Below are 26,012 nucleotides of genomic sequence, written 5' to 3'. Positions count from 1 at the left end.
GCTAAGTGCTTTGAAAATAAGCCTCATTGCCTACAAGGTTCTTACCCCCTCTAGATTGAGGAAATTATTTCCACATGTCTTGAGCAATTGCTGGTCGGCATCAAAGATTCAGCAAGGAAGAAGAATAATGGAGCAAATTGGAGTTATATTGACAAAGGGGAGGGGGAAATGGAAAGCATGTAGGGCTAAGCTGATCTTTATATGCCCTCCCCCACCAGGGGACCTATCAGTTTTTCTCTTGAAGAAGTCAAGTGAAATTGAAATAAAGCACATACACTATATATATATATATATATATATATCAAACATATAAATGGCGAGTGACCGTACTCACCTGTAAATGCGCAGTAGAGACTTCCCTCTCTGTTCTGCCCCCGCGTCAATACGTGATGACGGGGGCGGGTCAGAGAGGGAATGCGCGAAGGGGAGGGAGGGAGCCGCCGACGTCGCTACCACTCACCCCCCCCCCCCCCCCCCCGAGGTCGCCGCTACCACTCCCCCCCCCCCCAACCGGAGTCACCGCCGCCGCCCTCCCTCCACCCGGCCCGAGCACACTCTTTGGTATTGAACTTACATCGCCGACACGCAGCAGGCAGATCAGCTGAGCTCCCGTTGGCCTTCCTTCCCTGCCTGTGTCCCGCCCTCGCCGAGAAGGAAGGCCGACGGGAGCTCTGCTGGTCTGCGTGCTGCGTTTCGGCGACGTAAGTTCAATAGCGAAGAGAGGGCCCGGGCCGGGTGGAGGGGTGGCGGCAGCAGCGGCGACTCCGGGGGGGGGCCTGCAGAGGGGAGGGGGCCTTGGAAAAACCCCCGTACTAGCCCGTTTTAACGGGCTCAACGGCTAGTATATATATATAAAAGCAATGGCCAATGCGGAGCGAACTCCTGAGTCTCTTAAACCGCAGAGATTCTACAGGACTAGCTCAGAGATACACTTCAGCCCTCTTCTTTTTATTGGCTAGCAATCAAAGCTATATCATCATTAGATTCAGGAATCACATGTTATCAGCATCCTATGGAAAACATTACTCACAAATCATTACCTTTCTTATGAAAGTTCAACAGAATCATGGAAAATTGTTGTAATATCAAAATACTAGTAAAAAAGGCCCGTTTCTGACACAAATGAAACGGGCGCTAGCAAGGTTTTCCTGGGAGTATGTATGTTTCATAGAGTGTGTGTGAGAGTGTCTGTGTGAATTAGAGTGTGTCTGTTACAGAGTATGTGTGTGTGATATTGAGAGTGTGTGCGAGTGCGTATGTGAGCCACAGTGAGTGTGAGAGAGTGTTTCACACAGATAGTGTTTGAGAGACTGTGTGTGTGAGAGAGTATGTGTACGATACACATACTGTCTGTGTGATCGAGTGTATGAGATTGAGAGTGTTTGAGAGTGACTGTGTGACAGAGAGAGTGAATGTGATACAGTGTGAGACATAGCGTGTGTTGTAGACAGTGTATGAGAGTGAGAGAGACACTGACTGTGACTGAGTGAGAGAGAGAGAGATTGTGTGTGTGACAGAGATACCTCCCCCCTGCCTTTCTGTGTTGGCTAGACCCGCTCCCCCTGCCTCTTCCGCTGTGTGGTCGCAGGACCCCTCCCCCGTGCTGTGTGGTGTGTCTCCCGCCCTCCTCACAGGTCTTCCTCCACCCCTCCTCTCAGGTGTCTTGATCCGCCCTTCGTCTTTGCTCTCAGGACCCCCTCCCCCCCCCCATCTGTGGTGTGAAGACCCGTTCTGGACCTCATCCTCCCTATGCCCCCTCCCTCTCATGTTTATTTTCCCCCTCCTCTGTGGTGTGAGGCCTGAGGACCCCTTCAGCCTCTGTAGTCTGAGGTCCGACCCCTGCCGCCATGCCCCTGCCGAAGTCGCAACCGCTGACCTCTCTACCCCCCCCCCCCCCCCGACAGGGTGCCATCGCGCCTCTCCCCCCCCCCCCCCCCCCCCCCTCCAAAACCGGAAGGACTTCCATAAAGCAGTAGGAAAATAAGTGGCAACCGGTGCTGAGCTCAGTCAAACCCCCTTACCGGAGCTGCACCATCTAAAGCTACAACGCGCCCACCTCGTCGCCAGAGAGAAGCCTCGCTCCACAACTTCAATAGCGGAGCGGGAGGGAACTGGCAGGCTCTGTTATAGAATGATGTAAAAGGAACATAGGTAGAGGGGTATTTAAAAACGTCACTGTTATTGGCTGATAAAAGAAATTGAGGCGGAGCAGGGGTTGAAGAAGCTGCACTGTTATTGGCTGATGCGAGGACTGGGGAGTGGCCTAGAGTTGAAGAGGTCCGTTCTTATTGGCTATCTTTAGAGTCAGGAACAGAGCTGAGGGCGGGGAGTTGACCGTTATTGACGGGTATAGGTGAAAGGTGTATGGCACAGGGTGCAGGGCGGGCTGTGGAAGATAACTGTTGGACAGGGTCGCAGAAGGGGGGTACAGGGGGCCGTAACGTGCAGGGCGGAGGTTTTGAAAATGGAGGCAAGTGTCAGCCAGGAAGTCGGTGGCAGGGCCGTGAGGGGACAGGGGATGTGGATGTTCGTTGGGTGGGGAGTTTGGTGTGTTGATGTGGCTAGTGGGGGGGGGGAGGGGGTCTGTGTTTGGTGGCTCCCTGACACTTGCTCCGGTGCAGTGACAGCTGATGTCCAGACAGGGGGAGGAGTAGGGAAGCACGCTCCGCGTGTTTCCCTACTCCTCCCCTTTGCTTTAGAATCAGCTGAAACAGACGTCAGTGCGTTGTAGTCTGTGTAGGAGACGATCTGAACGTTGTGAAGCTGACTGTGGGTGGGCACGACGTCACCGCGTTTTGACGCAAGGGCGGGGCACTTTAAAAGTGGTTACAGAGCTTCGAACTTACAAACCCTGAAGCCACAAAGTCTGCCTTAGAATGTTGAGGGTGCGTTTTATGTGCAGATGGGGCATGGCTGAGGGCGGACCTATGAGTGAGGGTGAGTGTTCCTGATACCCTAGCCTACCAAGAGTCCTACCAAGAGTGCAGGAGTTCAGTGCTTTACTGCCACGGAGTGAGCTTCAGAACGTTCGAGGTGGGTTTTATTTATATAGAAGATGTAAGCAGTTGTCCATCCAGCATATTAGTAACAAGCTGACCTATATTTTATCTTTCTAATTCCCGTCAAGTCACTTAATGCTGGCAAGGCTATGATTTCCCAAAAGCAAGTTATGATACATGGACACGGCATAGTTCCATGTTCTTTATCATTCTGCTAGCTTAGAAATATGTGTTATGTCTAGCATCTATCTCAAGTTATTTCAACATTAGCTCAATGTTCAGTAAATTATCATCATTTAGTTGCTACAAGCAGGATCATCTAGCTGCAAGCTTTTTGTCTCCCCTGATTTTCAACCCGGACCCAAGGGTCTCTATTCTCAGATAGATTTTCCAGACCATCAATCACAATGTGACATGTGTATCAATGTTTTGATCGAATAAATCAGTAAGACAAAAGAAAAAAGATAAGCAAATGAGAACATCGTTCTATGAGGAATGAATGTTTTTGTTTTTGTGAAGTATGAGAGTAGGGAAACTTTTCTTATTCTTTAGGATATAGATAGAGAGTTTTTTCTTTAATAGGTAATACGTTAGGCACGTTATTATTGTGGCCACCACTTGATTTTATTGGGAGCACGTGTTTGCTCACTGAAGTTCTAATGAACATTTGGAGATATTCTATGATAAAGAAACCCATCCACCCTCTAGGAACAACCTAACATTTAGTGGGCTGTCCGCTTAGGTGAGTCTAACCTCTGAGAATTTCTCCTTTCACACAAAATATTATTAAGATTTTTATTGTTTATTTGAAAGTGTATTAAGCTCTCTATCTATACCCTTTTATATTTTTCTTAGTTCGATAGAACTCTGGTTTGTAGTTATTGTATTGCACTTTGAACACTGATGCAGGCCAGTAGCTCATGCTTTCTGCTTTCTCTACTTATATCAACTAATGATCCTCTGTGCTTATTATGTGCCCTTTTAAACTGCATTAATGTTTTAGCTGCCACCATTCACCCCCACCCCTCCCCCAAGAGGACATTCCGTGCATCTCAGGAAAAATGTTTCCCGACATTGCTCCTCTGTCTTTGTCTTCAGACCTTCATATTGCTGTAGAGCGTCCTTTCCCTTCAAATAGATTTATCTCTAAGTATTATTGATAGTGGGGGTTTTTTGTTTGTTTTGGTATTTGTATGTTTTTTATGTACGTGATATTCTTTTGTAAGCCACTTAGTGGTAAGCAAGATCAAAGTTTTTAAAAATAAATAAATAAATAAAGTGGTCTATATCTCTTTCCTTTGACTTTCAGTGCTTTCAATGAGTTTCTAGCAAAGAAGTTGAGAGATTCTTTGACACAAGTCACAGAAACAAGAGTATTTGGAAATGTTGTCTCTCTCTATGTCTTTGGGTTTTGTTTTGTTTTTCAGGTTTTGACGCTTCTTAAGGCCAGTGTCAGAATAATTTAATATCTGTACATGGGCTTTGGGAACCCTGATGCATATGACCCTTCGTCAGCTGTTCTTCATCTGAACCTTAAAATACTTCTGAAGTGTGTGTGGAGGGCTTGAAATAGGCTAGTGGAGCACATTTTTCATCCATCATTTGTTTTCCTTTGGCTTATAGCATTTGGATGGTTTTATCGATATGAAGGAAAATTTCCAACAATTCGAAAGGTACAGTGTGTGCAGAGTGCAGTGTGCTGAACACTCAGTTGCTGTGGGATTACTCGTTTAACTTATTAGGCCTTTGTACTCAAAAAAATTTTAGCAATAACAAATTATGAAGAAATAAGATCCCATGAGCTCAATATTCCAAACTATTTAACCGGCCAGGAAGAGCTCCTGGTTGGTTAAATAGCATTTATCTCCCACTGAATATTCGCAGTTAGGAGCTAGCTGCTAACTAGATCTATCGCGCAACATAGCCGGTCAGGCATAGATATTCAGCTCCAAACTGGCTATGTTTAGCAGTTAAAATAGGCCGCATAAATAGCAGGCCTATCTTTAACTGCTAAGCACTGAATATCGACTTAAGTTGCTCCGGTCAAATTTGAAACCGAATATTCAGTGCTAGTCGCCGTGAGTGCCCCGACATTGAATATTCGGGTTTATTGATAGCAGTGGACAGCGAAAGCGCCACTGGCTGAAAATCAGGGGGGAAGGGGCATGAATATTAAATGTAGTCGAAATGTATTTTCAGAATCCTAATTTATGTATTCTGGCAGGCATTAAATTGCATTTGAAATAGGAATGTAATGTACAGTATTTTATCAGTAAAGCTGTGAATCATTGCCATGTAAATGGTGGCAAGAGTAATAATAAGATAAATGTCCAATTGCTATTACCAAGCATATTTGGCATCAGGCCTAAATTTTGATCTATAAGTAGGCAGATAACCTAAGCAGTCTCATGCTGCCAGGTACAATATAAATAAAGATGCGGGAATTAACTCATTATATTGTATAGTAGAGTTCACTTGTCCATTCCCCCCTACCCCGCCCCCACCCTATTTTTGGAAAACAGGTTGCAGACACATTGCCTTCCACTGAAGGAGAATTTTCATGTTCAGATGCCTTTTTGGCAAGCACATGTATGTGGCTGGGTGTTGATTTTTGGAACCCAGCACATCCTGAATTTTGATGCATTGACAGAACATTGAATGTCTGTTCTGATGCTGTTGGCAACAGTTCATGGCCAACTCTGATCTAAATGTCCTTAACAACAAGTCATCTACCTTCACCTTCCCAGCACATGGTTTGCACTTGGCATAAACATCCTAGATTGCAATGCAATTTAAGTGGGTTTCATAAAAACCCGTCTGCATCAGTATTTTATTTATTTATTTGTAGCATTTGTATCCCACATTTTCCCACCAATTTGCAGGCTCAATGTGGCTTACATTTGCCGTCATGGCGGTTGCCATTTCCGGGTAACAGAATTACAAATGGTATTGGGTTAAGGTGCATACATACATGGTAACATACATGGAACATGGTATATATGGAATAGATCATATGTATGCATGTATGTATGCACATGGTATATATATATATATACCATGTGCATACATATGTGTTAAAGAAAAATAAATTATGGTATTGCATGAAGGTTTCTGAGAATAAGTTGGATTGTAACATACATTAGGTCATCGATTATAGAGAGTCCCTATTCAGCATAAGGTTGAAGTGGTAGTGCTTGATCATAAATATCAAAGAGATTAATCAGTCATGAGGTAAAAGATCGGTTATGTATAGATCGTGTATAGCGTTGTTATTTAGTATTTAAGATGGAAGTTTATGGTATGCCTTCTTGAAAAGATCTGTTTTCAGTAGCCTTCGGAAGATGGTTAGGTCCTGCATTGTTTTTATGGCCCTCGGTAGTGCATTCCATAGCTGCGTGCAGATGTATGAGAAACTGGTCGCGAATGTGGATTTATATTTTAGCCCTTTACAGTTAGGATAGCGGAGATTGAGGAATGTGCGTGATGATCTTTTTGCATTCCTAATAGGCAAGTCTTTAAGGTCTGACATATAGGTCGGGGCTTCCCCGTAAACGATTTTGTGGACCAGGGTGCAAACTTTGAACGCAATTCGTTCTTTTAGTGGAAGCCAGTGTAGTTTTTCTCTTAGGGGTTTGGCGCTTTCGTATTTCACTTTCCCAAACATGAGTCTGGCTGCTGTGTTTTGAGCGGTTTGAAGCTTCTTAATGATTTGTTCTTTGCATCCGGCATAGATGGCATTGCAGTAGTCTAGATGACTTTGCACCATTGATTGTACTAGGTTGCGGAATACTTCTCTTGGGAAGAAAGGTTTGATTCTTTTAAGTTTCCACATTGCATAGAACATTTTCTTTGTTGTATTTTTCGCATGGTCTTCGAGTGTCAATTGTGACTCCCAGAATTTTCAGGCTGTCTGAAACTGGAAGGGTGTAATCTGGGGTGTTTATGGTGTTGGGTTTGTTTGTGTTGTATTGTGAGGACAGGATGAGACATTGTGTTTTTTCTGCATTTAGCTTTAGTTGGAATGCGTCCGCCCATGAATTCATTATTTGGAGGCTATGTGTGATTTCATTTGTGATTTCGGTTATGTCTTGTTTGAACGGGATGTATATCGTGACATCGTTTGCATAGATGTATGGGTTGAGTCCTTGGTTGGATAGCAATTTGGCTAAAGGTGTCATCATTAGGTTAAAAAGAGTTGGTGAGAGTGGTGAACCTTGTGGTACTCTGCATTCAGGTTTCAATGGTGTTGACGTTTCTGAGTTTAAGATCACTTGATAAGATCTTGCTGTTAAGAAGCCTTTAAACCATCTTTGTATCATTTTGAGACTTCTCTTAAAGAGTTAATAAGTATCTCCCATTAGAGCAGTAATTGAGTGTCGTTCAGTGGCAGTGTACGATGAAAGTCCATTATGGGAATTTTAAATTAACTCTGATTCTAAAATGGCCACTGAGTAACGGGCTAAAAAAACGTTAGCTCTGAATAACATCGCGGAGCTGTCCCGTTGTTTCGTTGGGTGCCATAGTGGTCTGCTTTTCTCCTTGGCGCCTGTTTCGGACCGGGGCTTCAGAGTGAGCGGCTTTCCATCCTTGCCCGTCATATCGGCTGTCTGGCTGCGTGCTCGGTTGCATCGATGTTCCGGTGCTGGGAGTGGGGGTGCGGGGACCGGCTCCCCCCCCCGATGAGGGATGATGGTGCGATTGTTGGTTGGCTCCTTCCCGGTGTCTGTCTGACCTGGCTCTCCTTTGGCCTCTCCATCGAACTGCTCCACTTCACAGTGGTCTGCGGCGCTGCTTGTGTCTGGCTCCACTCCGCGATGGGAAGATCTTTTGTGCATGATGCATCTTGTGGCCTTCTTGGCTCTGCTGCTGGACTCGGGTTGTCGTCCTCGGCGACGTTAGCTGCTGGTCTTCTCTTCTGCAGCTGCTTCATGCTCAGAGAGTGCTGCACGTCGAAGGGGCCCTGTTTCCTCCTGGTTCGCTGAGTCCAGCCGTTGGCTACTACCCGCATTCCTGTCCTGTTCGCAGGATCTGATTTTCTGCCTTGAGTGTCTCAGCGAGTCAAGAACTGATTTTGGACTCCTACTTTCTCTTCTTTTTGTTTTCTATTCCTTGCCTACTTATTTGATTAAATATTGTATTAATATTCCCTTCCTTTCCCTTCTTCCTCCTGTCCCTCTCTACTGTCATTGTAACTGCTCCATTAGTTCATTGTAAGCCGCTTAGGGGCTGCTTTATGTGGTAATAGGCGGGGTATAAATGATCTAAATAAATAAATAAATACAACTTGTATGGTTGATATTGCATTAGGGAGACAAAACTCTGTATTTCACAACTAGAGCTCTCTTTTATTAAAAAATAGCTCCAGATTCATTGCACAAAATATAACACCCTGGCAGAGCTAAAGCGAGCACTGTTATGACTTGTAAACTAGGCCAGTCATGAGTTTTTTCACTGCTGATACTGTCAAAACTTCCATTTATTAGTTCTGCCACTTAAAAATACCAAAAACGTTCTGTGTTAATGAGGTCAGTGGTGATTTTAGGCAGTGGGACTATCAGTCTGCTTTTATTTTTAAGCATCTTAGTAGTCTTTTCCCCAAAAGTCACTTCTCAGTGATTTTAGGACAGGGAGGTTGTGCTAAGCTGTCACCATTTACGAAACCCCCTCTTTTCTGTGAGAATGTGTAGAACAACTTGCACGATGCATGTGATTCTATGATTCTGACTGCATGCAATATTTGAGTGGAAGATTTCCAGGGATTGTTGGTTGATTTAATGTGGGGGATAGGGTTGCCCAAAATGGCCCTCTTTACTAGGCTTTTTTATGAAAGGAGCAAAATGAATGAGTTGGTTGTAAATAAGGGTCCAAGCTTGCAGTGCTGGGTGGTGTCATGTGGCTTCTGCACATGGGCTGTTGGATTTTGTTTTTGTTGGGGTTTTTTTTGTGTTTTTTTGGTATTGGAAACAAAAACATCTCAGAAAGGCAAAGACAGAAAAAAGTCCAAGACTGATAGTCTGTTTGAGCAGAAGAAGAGTAAGAAGGAAATGGAATTTGAACAAAAGCTGGCCAAGGAAAAAGAAGAAATGTTGGAGAAAGAAAAACAACTGAAGATCAACCGTCTTGTACAAGAGGTATTAATCTGCAAACACAGTTCTGTACATGGTAATGGCCACTGAATAATGTCATAAATCAAATTATGAGGGTAAATTGCTCACATTGAGCTTCTGTCCAGTATATGACATTAATACCATACTTTAAGAGCATTCTCAAGTGTTAATAGTAGAATTTACATACGTAGATTGACATCTGTTGGTGATTCACACCATAGTCAATTTACCAGGAGGCTTGCTAAGGGCATAGAGAAGGAGTGGTTTGAATGGGCCTACATCCTTCATAAACATCCCCTTAATATCTAATTCCCCCACATCAGGATATCAACTCTCCCCCTGAATCAAGAATCCTACCAACACCCCAGCAGCATGAAGAACCTCCCCCAGATGGCCCCCTCAAGACCCTCCTACTACCCAATCAGCCTTACTGGAGTCCCTTATGACTAGTGGGAACAGGAATGATTCTCATTCACTCCTGCCCTTTTGGCTCCAGATTCCAAAATGGTGCCTGTGATCCCTGGCAGTAATCTCATGGTACTGTCGCTAGAGATCAGGCTGACATTGCAGTTACGTGGCAGACTGACCCATGGTGGTAATACCACAAGATTTCCTCTACAGATTATTGAAACCCATTTGGAAATCGGAGCTGAAGAATAAGGAATAGCTGGGTATTACTTTCACTCCCGCTAGACACCAGGGACCCCAGGAAAGGCCAGGGATAGGAGCGGAGGTGGGGGAATGGGGGTCTTGAGGGCAAGCCATAAGGAGTCAGGTGGAGGGTTTCTTGATTCATGGGGATCAGATGTCAAGGGATGTTTATGGGGGAATGTGCAGCTGTCAGGTGGAGGACCTCTGCAGCTGGCAAGAAGGAATCAGGATTTGCATGGAAAAAACTGATCCCATGCATGTGTGGGTGAAGTAGCACAATTGTTTCCTATGAACTGCTTTTTAAAACAGCTGTTCCTGTAGGACATGAATGTGGACATGCAAGCCATTATTTTAGAAGGCTATTTTCTCATTTTTATTCCCAATTGTTTTTTTGACTGAACCTGCACATCCTTACATGTATTTTGTGCACATCCTGACCTGGATGTCTCAGTTCCCATATTCATGTCCTTTCCAAAATGTGGCTCCACAGTCCAAGGTAAATGTCCCAATCTATTATTATTTATAGCATCAAATCTCTGTGCCATCTTCACCACCCACTTTCTATCACGCGTTATCTTCTGCCTTCAGAATCTGATCCTGGATCCTATCCTCACTTATCACAGCAGCTACAAACTTTTTTTCACATTCTCTATCTATAGGGAAAAGGCTTAGAAAATCAGGTCTTTAGTTTGTCAACATGCCAGTAAAGATACAGTAGTCTCCTGTAAAAGTACCAAGTCACTAATGAGTTATGGGGACTGCTAATTACATGATATTTTTTTGGCAGATTATTAGTGAAGTAATTTGCCATTTCCTTTCCCAATGATATTCCACTCCCCCCCCCCCCCCCCCCCCACACACACACGCACGCACACAGATATGCACACAGCTAAGGGCAAGTACTTATTTACTGACCAACGTAGATGGCCATAGTCAGGGATCCCAGTCCAGGATTTGAACACATGTTGCACCAAAATGCTTAGTAAATCAGGTCTTTAGATTTGTCAGCATGCCAGTACCACCAATCTTAGGGGATCTTTTACAAAGGTGCTTATTTGTATCGCACACTAAAAATGCTAGCTCACCTTTGTAAAAGAGGCCCTTAGTTTTTATTGGCTTCTCTGAAATGCTGTAAACGTGAATTCATTCTTCTATTTCATTTACAGTCCTTGTTATGTGATATTCTTTAATGGAAATAAATCTGATTGAAAATAGCTCTTGCTTGTTTTGTGATTCCCATGTGCCTTTGGGTAAGTGAGTGCATTGTGGTCTTGAAAATAATAACACTTTGTCTAGCTCAGTTAAACTGGGTTAATTTTGATGCCCTTACAAGGGAAAGGACCACTGGATAGGGAAGTAAAACAGACCACTTTAGTAAATTCAAGTGGTTAATGCCTAGAGCTCCTCCTCCTGATCCCACTGGTTTGATGGGCTTTGAAATCTGTATATCACAAGAGAAAGCTTCAGTAGATTCCAGTGATGCTGAAGAAGCCAAATATGTCAGGAAAACTAGTCAAATCACCCCACAAAAAAAATGTACAAATGAAAAAATCGAAAACTGATTTCTGTTGTGACAGCAAATAGGACCAGGCAGAGGACTTTCTGAAGGATGAATCTGTGATAGATTACTGTGGGTTTGTATCTCTAGGTGAACACCAGTTACTTTTCGTTCATGTTTTAATGTGTACTATTTTGAGAATTACCAATTTAAACTTGACCTATAACTTATTTTGTACAATGGTAATCAAAATGAGGTTTCAGAGACAGAGCGAGAGGACTTGGAGGAATCAGAAAAAGTTCAACACTGGGTGGAAAGACTTTGCCAGACACGGTTAGAACAAATCTCAACTACAGAGAATGAATTTCCAGAGGTAATGGAATGCTGTCGAGCTCTGTCAATTGTTCAGTTCTGGATTAGCTCATCTGTTCCATTTTTCCTAACAGTTTATTATCAGATGTTACTTGTGTTTACATTTAGGGACCCTTTGCTCTGGTAAAAATTTGCATTTACCGCAATTTATCACAGAATTTTACCGCATAATAGTGTAATCAATAGAAATAAAATAAAACATAGAAAATAAAATAAGCAAATATTGATAAATAACAGTATATATAAGTGAAACATCAAAGCATTCCAGTGACAGTCTCATAGGATGAGGGTGGGGTGGGTTAGGTGAGAAATAGGAAGATCCAGGTGGATGAGGGACAGGGAGATATGTATGGTGATAAGAGGGTGACAAGGCAGTAGAATTTTATGGTTTATAATGGGCTAGAAAACCCATATCTTTGTTCCTGTCTGTTGGGTGTCAAAATATTTACTCATTCTGACTTCAAAGGTCTTACATTCCTGGATTGTCTTAAAGTTTCCTTTTAGTATTCTCACCATAAAATCATTGATACAGTGTTCTGGTTTTGTAAAGTGCTGCCCCACAGAGGTGACATCCTGGTTGGCACTGGCATTTTTCATATGATGTCTGTGTAAAAGACCTGGGTTTTCTAGCCCATTATAAACCATAAAATTCTACTGCCTTGTCACCCTCTTATCACCATGCATATCTCCCTGTACCTCATTCACCTGGCTCTCACCTAAACCACCCCACCCTCATCCTGTGAGACTGTCACTGGAATGCTTTGATGTTTCACTTATATATACTGTTATTTATCAACATTTGCTTATTTCTGATCTGATGAAGAAGGGTTACCTTCGAAAGCTAATCAAAAAATGTATTACATTAGTCCAATAAAAAAGATATCATCTTATTTTCTATGTTTTATTTTATTTCTATTGATTACCTTTAAAAGTGGACTTACACGGCTACCATATATCTCTACCGCATAACAGTACATTTAACATGACACCTGCTGGGACCTTTCCCAGTTTTTTCTATTTCAGGTCATGCTTTAACATCCACATTAATGTGTGGTACCTGTTCCCAGTTAACATGGAAGCACCTAGGAAGGAATTCAATAAACAGCACCAAAACTTAGGTGTCAAACAAATTCAGTGCTAAGCGCTATTCTATAAAGGATGCACACATTATATAGAATAGCATTTAGTGCGGATCCCGCACTTAACTTTTGGGCACTGGACTTACACCTGCTGAAACCTGGTGTAAATGCTGGCACTCAAGTTAGGTGCAGTAAGGCAGTATTCTGTTATTTCATACGCAACTTATCGGAATGCACACCTATCGCCACACCCCCTTTTGAGATATGCGCCTTGGGAGTTGGGCACCATGCCTTATAGAATAGCATACATCCATATGGGTGTGCAAATTTTAATGCGTGCCAATTAACATCAATAATTGGTTGTTAGAACCCAATTATTGATGGGGCAGAGCTCATTATCTAGTTTACTTGCATACAGCCGCACACATCTCAGAAGTGCACCCAAAGTTGGGCATGCAAGTTTTGGCACTATATATAGAATCTGTGCATTTCAGCTGGTGCATGGTAAGTGCAATGCGATAACTACCTAATGCTTGAACCCATTTTCTGCCATGCCACACCTGCTTACAAACAAAGTACTTAACATGCAGTTTATTGCATGGAAACTGCTAAATTACCACAAAGCCTCATTACGCGGCTCTGCAGTAGCAATTATCATATGGAGGGGCATAATCGAAAGGAGCACCCACGTTTTCCTGAGGACGTCCTCACAGGATGTCCCGGCGAAGGGGCAGGGAAACCCGTATTATCGAAACAAGATGGGTTGCCATCTTTCGTTTCGATAATACGGTCGGGGACGCCCAAATCGCAAAATTTAGGTCAACCTTAGAGATGGTCGTCCCTGATTTTCGGTGATAATGGAAACTGAGGACGCCCATTTCAGAAACGACCAAATCCAAGCCATTTGGTCGTGGGAGGAGCCAGCATTCGTAGTGCGCTGGTCCCCCTGACATGCCAAGACACCAATCGGGCACCCTAGGGGGCACTGCAGTGGACTTCAGAAATTGCTCCCAGGTGCATAGCTCCCTTACCTTGTGTGCTGAGCCCCCCAACCCCACTCCCCACAACTGTACACCACTACCGTAGCCCTTATGGGTGAAGGGGGGCACCTACATGTGGGTACAGTGGGTTTGTGGTGTTACAAGTGTAATAGGTGGGGGGTGGGGAGTATGGGCCTGGGTCCGCCTGCCTGAAGTGCACTGCACCCACTAAAACTGCTCCAGGGACCTGCATGCTGCTGTCATGGAGCTGGGTATGATATTTGAGGCTGGCATAGAGGCTGGAAAAAGTATTTTTAAAACATTTTTTTGAGGGTGGGAGGGGGTTAGTGACCACTGGGGGAGTAAGGGGAGGTCATCCCTGATTTCCTTCGGTGGTCATCTGATCATTTAGGGCACTTTTTCATGGCTTGGTCGTAAGAAAAAAGGACCAGGTAAAGTCATCCAAGTGTTCGTCAGGGACGCCCTTCTTTTTTCCATTATCGGTCGAGGACGCCCATGTGTTAGGCACACCCCAGTCCCGCCTTCACTACGACTACGACATGCCCCCGTGAACTTTGGTTGTCCGTACGATGGAAAGCAGTTGAGGACTCCCAAAATCGGCTTTCGATTATGCCGATTTGGGTGACCCCCGTGAGAAGGACGCCTATCTTGCGATTTGTGGCGAAAGATGGGCGTCCTTCTCTTTCGAAAATAAGTCTGATGGTAAACTGTGCGTTAACCCCATGATTCTGTAAAAGTCACCAAAACTGGTGCACATAAATTTAGGTATGTTCCTGATTTGTACTCAGAATTAAATAGAATAACAAGCCAATTAGTGCCAACAATTGACTTTTTAACATTAATTATTAGCACTAATTAGACTTAATTGGGACTCGTGTAAAGTTAGGCTTGGCCTCTGAGCCAAACATTTACATGCCGCCTGAAAAAAGGGGGTGTAGAAACGAGAGGGTCATGGGCATTTTGGGGTGGATTGGGGGTGGTGCAAATGGTCGTACCTAAATTTACACATGACCTCTCCACTTAAGCACTAATTCTATAAACCATGTTGAATTTTAGGCGCAGCTTTTAGTATACTACTTATGCGGGTTTTTCGGTGTCTGTTTTAAGCACCATATATAGAATCTAGCCCTAAGTGCATAACTTGGTTTTGTAAAAGGGCCTCTTAGTGAGGGAAGAGACACCACATTTCTGTTCATTCACATTCAAATTGTTTATAGTTATTCCAGCAGCCAAAACCTTTGTAGGGCTAGTTACCCCATGATTAATTTGGAATTTTGTTTATTTATTTATTTGTTGCATTTGTATCCCACATTTTCCTTTTTTTAATTATTTTATTTATTCATTTTATATTACATTTATGTCCAATACATAAGTGGGAAAGAGAAGAGAAAATATCAATTAAAACAAACATTAAGGAAAAATATCTTTGTTAGTCCACATTATTGTCCACAATTGGGGGATCCAAGATCAGGAAAACAATCTCAAAGAAAATAAGAAAAACATGGAATGGTTAATCTTACAATTCATATTTTCTGAGGGAGGAAGGTTAATCGGTAATTGCAGCCGGTACAGTGGTAACTTAAAGGAAGTTGCTGCAGAGGGTTCTTCATCTGTTCTTTTAACTCCACAAACTCTTATAATTTCCTGGGTTCAACAAACACTTACAAGGGAATCGCTCTAGGAAGGTCCCACCTAGGGCAATGATTCTTGGCTTAAAAGCCAAGAGTTCATACCTCCTAGCCTGCGATTCCCTTGATATGTCAGGAAATATATTTTTCTTTGAACCCAAAAAAACTATCAGCCATATGTCGGAAATACAATTTCAAAACATTGTTCCTATCTAAATCAAAGGCAAAAGTCACTAATAATATAACTCTATATACAGGGTATTTTAGGAAAAGTTATCTTTCTCAAGTTATTTTTCCTTAATTGGTTCTCCAGAAGTTCCAGTTTTTTTACAAGAAACATAATTGTCCTTCATTACCAGATTAACTGATTTTCGTAGAGAAACCATTTCCGAAATCAAAGTCTTTATTTTTTTATCTTGGACTTCCGCTTTGTTAGATAAGTATTGATATAATCACATATTTATTCCTAAAAAAATTTTGACATCTGAAGAAGAGAGTTATTCACACTCTGCAGCACTTCCCATAGTGCGTCCATTGTGACATTGTTTGGCTTCACCAGGTCCAATTTCTCCACAGAAACTGCTCCAGATATCTTCGGGGGGAAGAGCTCACGCTCCAATCCCCCAGTTGGTTTATTATCCGGAGTCAATGCTGCGCCAGGACCTCCTCGGATCGCGTGAAAATCCTAACCCACTTCGGGCGTTTCCACTGTCGACCTCCATAGCGAAGCATTACTGTTTCCGGGTCTTGGAGAGGTCATGCCAACAGGGGGACTAAGTCACTCCCTCTCCACTGAGATTCAGCAATAAAGCCTTGCTGTTCCCCGAAGCAGGAACCGATATCCCTGACGTTATGACCCCGAATCTCTCCAAAGTAGACTGAGAAGTGGTGGGAACCCCAGCCGTGTTCGAGGAGGACAACACCATGGCTTTGCCTTTCTTCTTCCCCATTCTCTGGGGAGCGCGCCTACTTCTTCAGGTATTCTGGTGTAAATTGGGAACTCAACTAACGTACATCCTCCCTCGACACCATCTTGGATCCTCCAATTTGGGACACTCTTTGTCTGGTTTCTCCTCAGAGGCCTGTCTGATATGGGTAACCCTTCAGCATAGCCCTCTGAGTCATTGAAACACGGAAGCCCCTCCACCACTTACAAGGTGGTGTCCCTTCGGAGGGGCATCCCACATTTTCCCACCTCTTTGCAGGCTCAATGTGGCTTACAATGATTCAGTCTTCAGCCTCCTTTTAATGTTCATGCAAATAGGGAGTTATATGATAATTATCATATTTGAGACATATGAAGACGTAAGTCATCTTCTACATGAGTATATATATTTATCTTCCTTAGAGTGCTTGCTGTTAATCATTATTTTTACCATACTAAACCTTTTTGTATTCTTAATATTCATAATTATTTTGCATTTACTTACTGTTTTACTAGCTGACGTTTGGCATTTTATATATCCTTCTCATTACTTTCCTCTCTGAACACACCACCCGAACTCTCGTCCACGCTCTCATTACCTCTCGCCTGGACTACTGCAACTTACTCCTCACCGGCCTCCCACTTAGCCATCTATCCCCCTTCAGTCTGTTCAGAACTCTGCTGCACGTCTCATATTCCGCCAGAACCGATATACTCATATCACCCCTCTCCTCAGGTCACTTCACTGGCTTCCAATCAGATACCGCATTCAATTCAAGCTTCTCCTTCTTACCTACAAATGCACTCAGTCTGCTGCCCCTCACTATCTTTCTACCCTCATCTCCCCTTACGTTCCCGCCCGTAACCTCCGTTCACAGGATAAATCCCTCCTCTCAGTACCCTTCTCCACCACCGCCAACTCCAGGCTCCGCTCATTCTGCCTCGCCTCACCCTATGCTTGGAACAACCTTCCTGAGCCCTTACGCCAAGCCCCCTCCCTGCCCATCCTCAAGTCTTTGCTTAAAGCCCACCTCTTCAATGCTGCGTTCGGCACCTAACCCTTACCGTTCAGTGAATCCAGACTGCCCCAATTTGACTGCCCCTATTGGACCAACCGTTCACTTGTCTATTAGATTGTAAGCTCTTTGAGCAGGGACTGTCTCTCTCAGTTAAATTGTACAGCGCTGCGTAACCCTAGTAGCGTTCTAGAAATGTTAAGTAGTAGTAGTACTGTTGGGTTGCTACATATTGTTAATATATACTACCTTTTTGAGACTGCTATACTAACATGCATTAATGTAAATTATACACTTAGAGGCCCCTTTTACGGAACTGTGTTAAGCGCTAACACATGCTTAATGAGGGGGAAAAAGGCCTAACTTTTAGTAAAACATTTTGCAGTAATTTGCCACTTAGCATGCGCTTTTTTTTTGGAGGGGGCATGGCATGGGTGGGGAATGGGTGTGGAAACGTTATCTAGTTAGCACATGCACATTAACGTATGCTAACTGGATAATGCAGACTTAACAATGCGGTAAGTGCTTTCGCATTAATTTTTTCCAGGTACCACACATTAATGCAAACAGTAGTGCATGGCCTTAAAAAAAAAACTGTAAAAATAAGCTGCAATAAATCTGGCCTTAGCACACGAGAAAGTCCCATGTTAGCATGTGCTAAGCCCAGATTTTGCCTCGGCTTAATAAAAGGTCACCTTAGTAAATAGGCCTCACTGACAATAAGTCTTACATTAATGTTAATTAAATCAAATTTTCCACATATTCATATGTAGTACATGTTAATAAGTCTTATCCTAAGATTGTAAAATATACCACTACAGTTGTAAAGGTAGGCCAGTTCTTCCCTAATTTATCATACATGACTATGGTTCCACTGAACTTTAAAAGCAGGAACAGGATTTATTCTTAGACCTGACTCCTTTTTATTGTGGTAGAATTCATATTTTTGGAATTAATAAATTGGGAATACAAATTAGTTATTGGTGTCAATTCTGGAGAGTTTTAGCTTATGGTTGCATGTATCTAAAGACCTGGCTTATTTGTATATGAGTCAAGAGTGTAGTAAAAGACATGACACCCAATAATCAAAGCTATTTAAGTGGGAAGGAGAGACTGAATATTGGTCAGGACTTGTATAAACTCCATCAGCCAGCATCAATGCAATTAGCCCCAGATGATTCTGGTGTCAACCTGTGGCCTGACACTGAGTATCTGGGGCTAATTTAACCCATGATGATCAACGTTTAAAAAAAATGCTGACCACTTCCAGCTGAATGTTGAACCAATTGTGTTAATCCTGAAAGTAAGAATTTCTTTTATAAGAAGAGCAACAAAGAGGTGAATAGATTGCAGCGTACAAAAGAGCAGTATTTTGTGTGTTGCATCCTTTGGTATGATACTTGGCCTGCTTAGCAGTGACAGAAAATATGGCTAAACTGAATTTCTGTTCCTGTTTACACTAGATGTCATGTGATTGTGCTCCCCGTACTCCTTCTCCTCCTGCCACTTCTATGCAAAGGTTTGCTGGTGGACTGCAGCTTCACACAACAGACCTAGATGATATTAATTTAGATGATATAGATCGGTCTTTGAAACGAATGGCATCTCATCCCCTATCACCCCGCATGCCTTCTACAGCAGTGTTCCATCCATCACCCCTGCCAAATGTCATGGGTCCAAGAAAGCAAGCACCACAACCACCCCCACCATCAGCCAGACGATTGCTGCTGCCACAGCCACAACCACCTTGGATGAACTTGCCCCCACCTGCTCCCCTTCTCTTTCCACCATATAATCCTCCCTTGCTGTCACAAGGCAAGGGTTCTATCCACCCACCAATCTCCTATTTAAATGAAAAAAAAGTCAGCCAGAACTACCACCCTTCTGAGACAGAAGGTACATTTAATGACTGGGAAGTTAAAAATTACAGAGGAAGACCTGCTCTGAATTCTGGTAACTCTGCAAATATTGAAACAATGTATCCACCGAGTCCAAAGGTACACTGCATTCTAGAGTGTGTGTGTGGGTGTTTTTTTATTTTTATTTTATTATAATTTTTGCATGAAATTTATTTATTTTATTTGTTACATTTGTATCCCACATTTTCCTGCACAAAGTAGGGAGCATTAACACTTGCCAATCAGTAAGCAGATTTAGCAGGGAGCAACTGGTAGGAGAAGCCCATCAAATCATACTGTTTATATAGCTATTTCAAGTAATTAAGCTACGTTTAGCCATTCATTTTACTTAACATTTATTTTGACTCCATATTGTAATTGTAATATTGTAAGATGCTCTTGTCGTCAGCTCAAGGATGCTTGAAGAATAAATTTAGAAAACTCTAACATGCCCGTAACTATGGGTTTATATGCAAAAAGTATTTGTTATAAAATTGCCTGGGCTTTCTGCAAGTAAACATATACACATACCCCTTGATATTCAGCCACCGGCAGGGAGCTGCCGACATTAAACCCGGATGTTCAATGCCAGGCCATTTCTGGTTACTGGCATTAAATATCCAGTTTTATTTTTGACCGCAGCAATTCATCTCTTACTGGTTAATTGCTTAGTGGTTAAAGATAGGCCTGCTATTTATGTGGCCTATTTTAACTGCTAAACATAGACAGTTTGGTGCTGAATATCCATGCCTAACTAGTGTCAAGGGCAAGAGGAATCTGGCATGACTTAGCTCACTTTCTCTAGGTTTCTCCCCCCCCCCCCCCCCCCCCCCCCCTCCTAGACACAAGTAACACAGAACTGTTCTTAGAAATACAAGGAGCTTTATTATAGTTCTCAAAGAAAACACAGCCTTCACTTTTGGGAGGTATATTATCACAGCAGGTTCCAAACAATAAACACAGCTTCAGTTTTGGCAGATATATTCTTACTGCAGTTTCTAAACCATAAACCCCAAATCCTCAAGCATAACAGTCTGTGCAGTTTCCCGTTCTTCTTCTCCGCACATTTCAAACAAATTACAGTTCTGGCTTTCAGGCATGTGGGCTGAGCAGCCAGGCCTCACCTCCTTCCATGGTCTTAGGCCATCCTCAGCTTCCTGGACCTCCATGGGTGTTTGGGGGTCCTCCATGCCCTGGGTTAGGAAACCTACTTACTCCTGCTGGCTACCAGCACCCACAACTCCTTAGTCCAGCCTTCACTTTAGAGTCCTTTTTGCCCTGGGTTCGGTAGCCCGTTTACTCCTGCTGGCCATCTGCTGTGAGGGAGCACCTCTCCCTGGACTGGGACTCTTTCCTCTCATTCTTCCCCTCTTCCTCAGGATGTTCTCTCTCTCTCTCTGCCCTTTAGTTCCCTCCTTTCTACTGCGAGAGTTCTCAACCCTTTGGGGCCCCTCCTTCCCTTGATTGGCAGACAGGATTTTAGGGAGACCAGAAGCTTCTCCCTCTAGGTGGCTTCCCCATTTCCTAGGGAACACTAAATCCCCTGTCAGTCCTTGGGATTCTGCTGCAAGTTTCTTCTTTCCCTCCCAAGTGCTAAATCTCTCCTAAGGACCTTTCTACAACCCAAGGGGGAGAAGTGGAATGGGTGCACTGACTGCTCCTCTCAACCACCACACCGGCTATGTTGTGCGATATAGCCAGTTAGCAGCTATCCACTAACTGCGGATATTTAGCGGTCAATAACTGGTTATCTCCTGCTCAATATCCATGGTTAGGCGCTAAAATGCAATTTAACTGGCCAGGAGCCATTCATGACTGGTTAAATAGTTTTATTTATTTATTTGTTACATTTGTATCCCACATTTTCCCACCTGAATCAGTTTTGAATCTCAGGCCCATAAATTCTAAAGTATAGTTTTGCAGTTATAATGCATTAGTTGCAAAACAAATAATGCACAGTAACCACCAAATGTGGATGGTAGCTGTTGGGGAAATGACCAATATCTGACCATGCAGTTACCACACAGGACAGATATTTTATTATTATTTATTGCATTTGTATCCCACATTTTCCCACCTTTTTGCGGGCTCAGTGTGGCTTACAATACATTATGAATAATGGAGATACAGTTTGTTACAATTCGGTTATGGATTACATTGTGAAGAGTTATATGAGACAAAATCAAAGTATCGTTAAGGAATATATCAATGGAAAAGAACATTGAAACATTGGAAGGAAACAACGGGAAACTAAAGGGCAATACATAATGACAAAAAACATATGGTATAGATTTTTCTCTGAGTAAAGGTATGAGTGTGGTGAGATTTCAGGATTGAGAATTCATTAGTGGATGTGTTGATATATTACTGAACAGTGGGTGTGGATTTTATGTGTTTTGGTTCTTTCCGTAAATTTTATCAAAAAGATGTGTTTTCAGTAATTTACGGAAGTTGGTTTGTTCGTAGATCGTTTTCAGGTTGCGCGGTAGTGTGTTCCAGATTGCGTGCTCATATAAGAAAAGGTTGACGCGTGCAACGCCTTGTATTTCAGGCCCTTGCAGTTAGAGAAGTGGAGGTTGAGGAAAGTTCGGGATGATCTTTTAGCGTTTCTGGGTGGTAAGTCGATTGATTCAGACATGTAGGCTGGGGCTTCGCCGTGAATGATTTTGTGGACTAATGTGCATACCTTAAAAGCAATGCGTTCCTTGAGTGGGAGCCAGTGGAGCTTCTCTCGTAAGGGTTTTGCACTTTCATATTTCGGTTTTCCGAAGATGAGTCTGGCTGCCGTATTCTGGGCTGTTTGAAGTTTCCTCAGGATTTGCTCTTTGCAGCCTGCGTACAGTGAGTTGCAGTAATCCAGATGGCTGAGTACAATGGAAAGCAATGGAAGTAAAACCCGGCTGGCTCAATCCGTCCTCCTTTTTCTGGAGCCATATGGTAACCCTAATGTGCAGTTGATCCAAGATGGCTGCCCCCATCAGCAGAGTAGCACAACACCCAAATATGGGCTTCCTTCCTGTTCTTGTATACAAGATGACTGCCCCCTCCTGAGCTAGCCAAGATGGCTGCTGTCCTTGATCCAACCAAGATGACGGCTGCCAGAAATAGGAAACAGAAACAGACCCATCCTGGAGAAACCACATCCAAAATAGTCGGCTATTTCTGCCGGACCGCACCTCGCCGGCGAATCGGACGCGCAGGCCTGGAACCAGGTGAGGGACCTAACAGATCTTTACCAAATGTTAAATGCATTTCTGATGATGTGCCAACATTTGTGCTATCAGCAATGCACTGAATGACTGCAGGTGCAAAATGGAACCTTCTTCCACCACAAGAGTCCTCCCCCTGACATTGGTTAAAGTCCCTCCCACTCCCATAACCCCCAACCTCCAAATCTTACCAGGGGTTTCCTGATTTGCACTTCTGCCTCATTGCCAGTCTGGGTTCAAAATAGCACCTCTAGTAGTACTATGAAACTATTGCTAGGGGTTCAAAGCTGCATGATGACCCCAGGCAGCCAATGGGGCAGGAGAATCTAGGGGATTGCTCTTGCCTCCCACTAGCCACCAGAAATCCTGGTAAGAGTCTAGGTGTTGAGTAGATGGAGGTATTCTGATATTGATGACAGAAGTTAGGTTGGAAGCAGTTATTTTTAACAGCAACTCCTTACTGCATTTCCAATAGTGCAGATACAACCATGCTATCGGTTATGCAGTTAATGCGTGATAAATGTCTGCACTGTGCGGTAACTGCATGGGCAGATGCCAGCCACATCCTCAATAGTTACAGCACAGGCTTTATAGTTATGTCTCCTATTAATTTTGATTCATGTTCACATAATTGGACACATATATACAATAGGGGAAAGCATTTTTTTGTAATGGGAGTGTGTTTCTTAATATCTGAGTGAAAACAGAAAAGGGTGGGAAGTTGACCATGGAAACCAGAGACTGGAAAAAATGGACTTTAAAACAAAAACGTTTGTTTCAAAAAGGACTCGACATAAACGTTGTGTTTCAGCCGCTAGGCCTGCATCAGGAGTTTGCATGGATAGAAAAACATCCAATGCCCTGATGTGGTAAAGTACAGAATAATCTGTACACATAAGGTAACATTAAATCCCATAATATTGTGAGTTGGATGAAGGTCTTGAAAAAGACCTTTTGTAGAAAAAAACGTGACGCTGTTATTTTATTATGTTTTATCTTTTTTAAAATTCTGTCTTGCTGCTTATCTTTCCTGTTTTCCTTTTCTTTCAGTATAGTTCTTTTCATTTTCTGCCTGTATTTCTGATTTTATTTATTGTACACTGCTTTGCCGTTACCCTTCTCCTCCACTGCCAACTCCTCCTTTTATCTTACTGCACCATATGCCTGGAATAGACTTCCCGAGTCAGTACATCAAGCTCCATCTCTGCCTGTCTTCCATTTTAGGCTAAAAGCTCACCTTTTTGAAGCTGCTTTTAACTCCTAACTGCTATTTACTTGTTCAGTAACCACGTCTTGTTTCATTCCCACCTTAAATAATTCCCTTATCCCTTATTTGTCCTGTTTGTCCTGATTAGATTGTAACCTCTGTCGAGCAGAGACTATCTCTTACATATTCAAGTGTATCTAGTAGCGCTATAGAAATGATAAGTAGTAGTAATACCCACGAAAGGCAGTATATTAAGACTAATAAACCATAGAGACTGAACTGATGATTACATTGACTTTGTGATTTCAACTAGGTCCTAAGGAGGTAGCTCTATAAGCGGGCACCCCGATCCTGCGGGGTGAGCACCCATTCTATAAAGGCATCTAGGAACCCAGATTCCTTTATAAACACTAGGATAACCCAGTATTGGGGCAACTAAAATCTAGGTGCCTTCAGTTACACCAGCCATAGACCTGATGTAACTGTGGGTACCCAAATGTGGCAAGGGCACACATAACTTACAGTATATTGTAAGGTGTGCATATAAGTGTTAGCCCTGCCCATGTTCCGCCCATACTCCACCCGTGTATGCCCATCTTGAATTTAGGCACTATGGGGCCATTTTACAGAGTAGTGGTACCAATACCACCATGTTGCCACATGCCAAATTGGGCCTCCCACCAGGCTTTCTCAGGAGTCCAGTGGTAGTTCCAGCTTGTGGCACATGGCAACTAAGGCGCTAGAAAACACTTTTGTATTTTCTAGCACCGGGGGCATGCCCAGCAGTAATTGGGAAGCCCTGGGCTACTGCCGGAGCCCCTACTGCTTCCTAAATAGGAGGTGGTAAGGGCTTACCCAGGAAATGTCCACGTGGCAAGTGTTAAACTTATCATACAGCCATTTTCTTCTTTAAAACAAAAAAAAGTATTTTACTGGCGGCGGTAAAAGGGGACCTCTGTGTGCAGCACACTCACGCACCGATACCACCGCAGGGGTCCCTTTACCACCATTTGGCAATAGGACCCCTATGTCACTTAGGCATGCCCTTACAAAATAGTTCTCAGTGCAGTGTTCTTTAATGCAAGGCCCGGGAGCCAGTGGAAACCTCTGAGATGGGATTATCATCATTCTGGCTTTTTTTTTTCTGCTGCTCTCTGCATCTTTACCCACCCAAGCTCATGACAGAAAGGGGGGGGATGTGGATAGGAGGAAGAGCTGCAGGCTTAAAGGAAAATACACTTCTCAAGACAAAAAGAATATATTCGGAAATGCCCCCCCCCCCTCCTTGAGGATACACACACAATAAAAAGTTTGAAGGAGGGCTGGTGGGCTGGATGTCATTGACATATACTGATCAGCAGTGTTGAGGTCTCGCATGTGAAGATATTTGGTGGCTCTCCTTCAGCTCATTTGGATCCAAAGAGACCTCGACTTAAAAATTAGCAAAGGGAATACTGATATTTTTGTGTACACATGCATAAACCTAAGCACCATGTTACGTTGCCTCCTAAATGGACAGATCAAGAAAGCTATCTGTCCTTTGTTTTTTAATAACAGTTTTTACAATTATAATCAAGCAAAGCTTGTTTTGAAAAGCAATACATTTCACCAAGAATGAAAAAGAGTACAAAATAGTACAATAAAAAAAGAGAAAGAAAAAGACATTTTTTTTTAAACTTCTTGCTCAAGTCCACATAGTTAGGGCAAGATGTTAAGAAATGGAATATATTTCATAACAGAAAACATTTTTTTCAATATTAGAACTGAAAGAACGTCAACAGGATAACATTACACAGTGTTATTATCTAAATTACAGGGAAATTGATATTTAAGAACCCTCATTTTGCCTTGATGCTAAAAATACTGTTAACTGAGCCGGGTCAAAGAAAACATATTTGTTTGATTGATATCTCACCACACACTTACACGGATATCTCAAATAAAAGGTAGAGTTACACCTGGCTTCATTAGAATAAATTGTTTACGATGCTTTTGCGTCTCTCTAGAGATGTCAGGAAATATTTGTACTTTCTGACCAAGAAACAACTTATCTTTGTTTTTAAAATACATAGACATTAACCATAGCTTATCTGGTGACAAAGCCACCGTCACAATTAAAGTTGTTGGAATAACCATTTCTGAATCTGATGTTTCAAGTAATTCTGTAACATTCAACAACTGTTCTTGTTCTGGTTTTCTCTGTTCACCACGCTCATTAGTAGGAAGATAATGCACCTGTGCAATAAGTTCCTCTTTTACTCCAAAAATCTCCATTAAATATTTTTTTAACATATCTTGAGGAGATTTAGTAAGTTGTTTAGGAAAGTTTTAAAAAACAGAGATTACCTGCAGCCACAGAGACTGGATCCCATGAACGAGAGCAGTTAATTCATTCAGCCTCACAGGTATTACCTCAAGGTAT

The 26,012-nt window shown here is 42.8% G+C and overlaps 1 protein-coding gene across 6 annotated transcripts in view; it reads left to right on the top strand.

Moving 5' to 3' along the window:
- The window catches only part of USH1C (USH1 protein network component harmonin), a 420,974-nt gene that overhangs the window by 248,695 nt on the left and 146,267 nt on the right, over positions 1-26,012 (top strand). For 2 of the 6 annotated variants that reach the window (XM_030201077.1, XM_030201076.1), the window contains exons 16-17: positions 8,978-9,130; positions 11,512-11,628. The exons of 3 other annotated variants lie outside the window; for them this stretch is intronic. In XM_030201077.1, coding sequence (XP_030056937.1) covers positions 8,978-9,130; positions 11,512-11,628 — 270 coding nt within the window. Of the gene's footprint in view, positions 1-8,977; positions 9,131-11,511; positions 11,629-18,739; positions 19,274-26,012 lie in introns of all 6 variants that reach the window. One more of the 6 variants, XM_030201082.1, reaches the window with a different exon arrangement.

The sequence above is a fragment of the Microcaecilia unicolor genome, chromosome 4 (assembly GCF_901765095.1).
Source record: "Microcaecilia unicolor chromosome 4, aMicUni1.1, whole genome shotgun sequence".
In the NCBI taxonomy this organism is placed as follows: Eukaryota; Metazoa; Chordata; class Amphibia; order Gymnophiona; family Siphonopidae; genus Microcaecilia; species Microcaecilia unicolor.
Note: the sequence above shows the minus strand (reverse complement) of the source record. Positions and strands in the feature narration are given on the sequence as shown.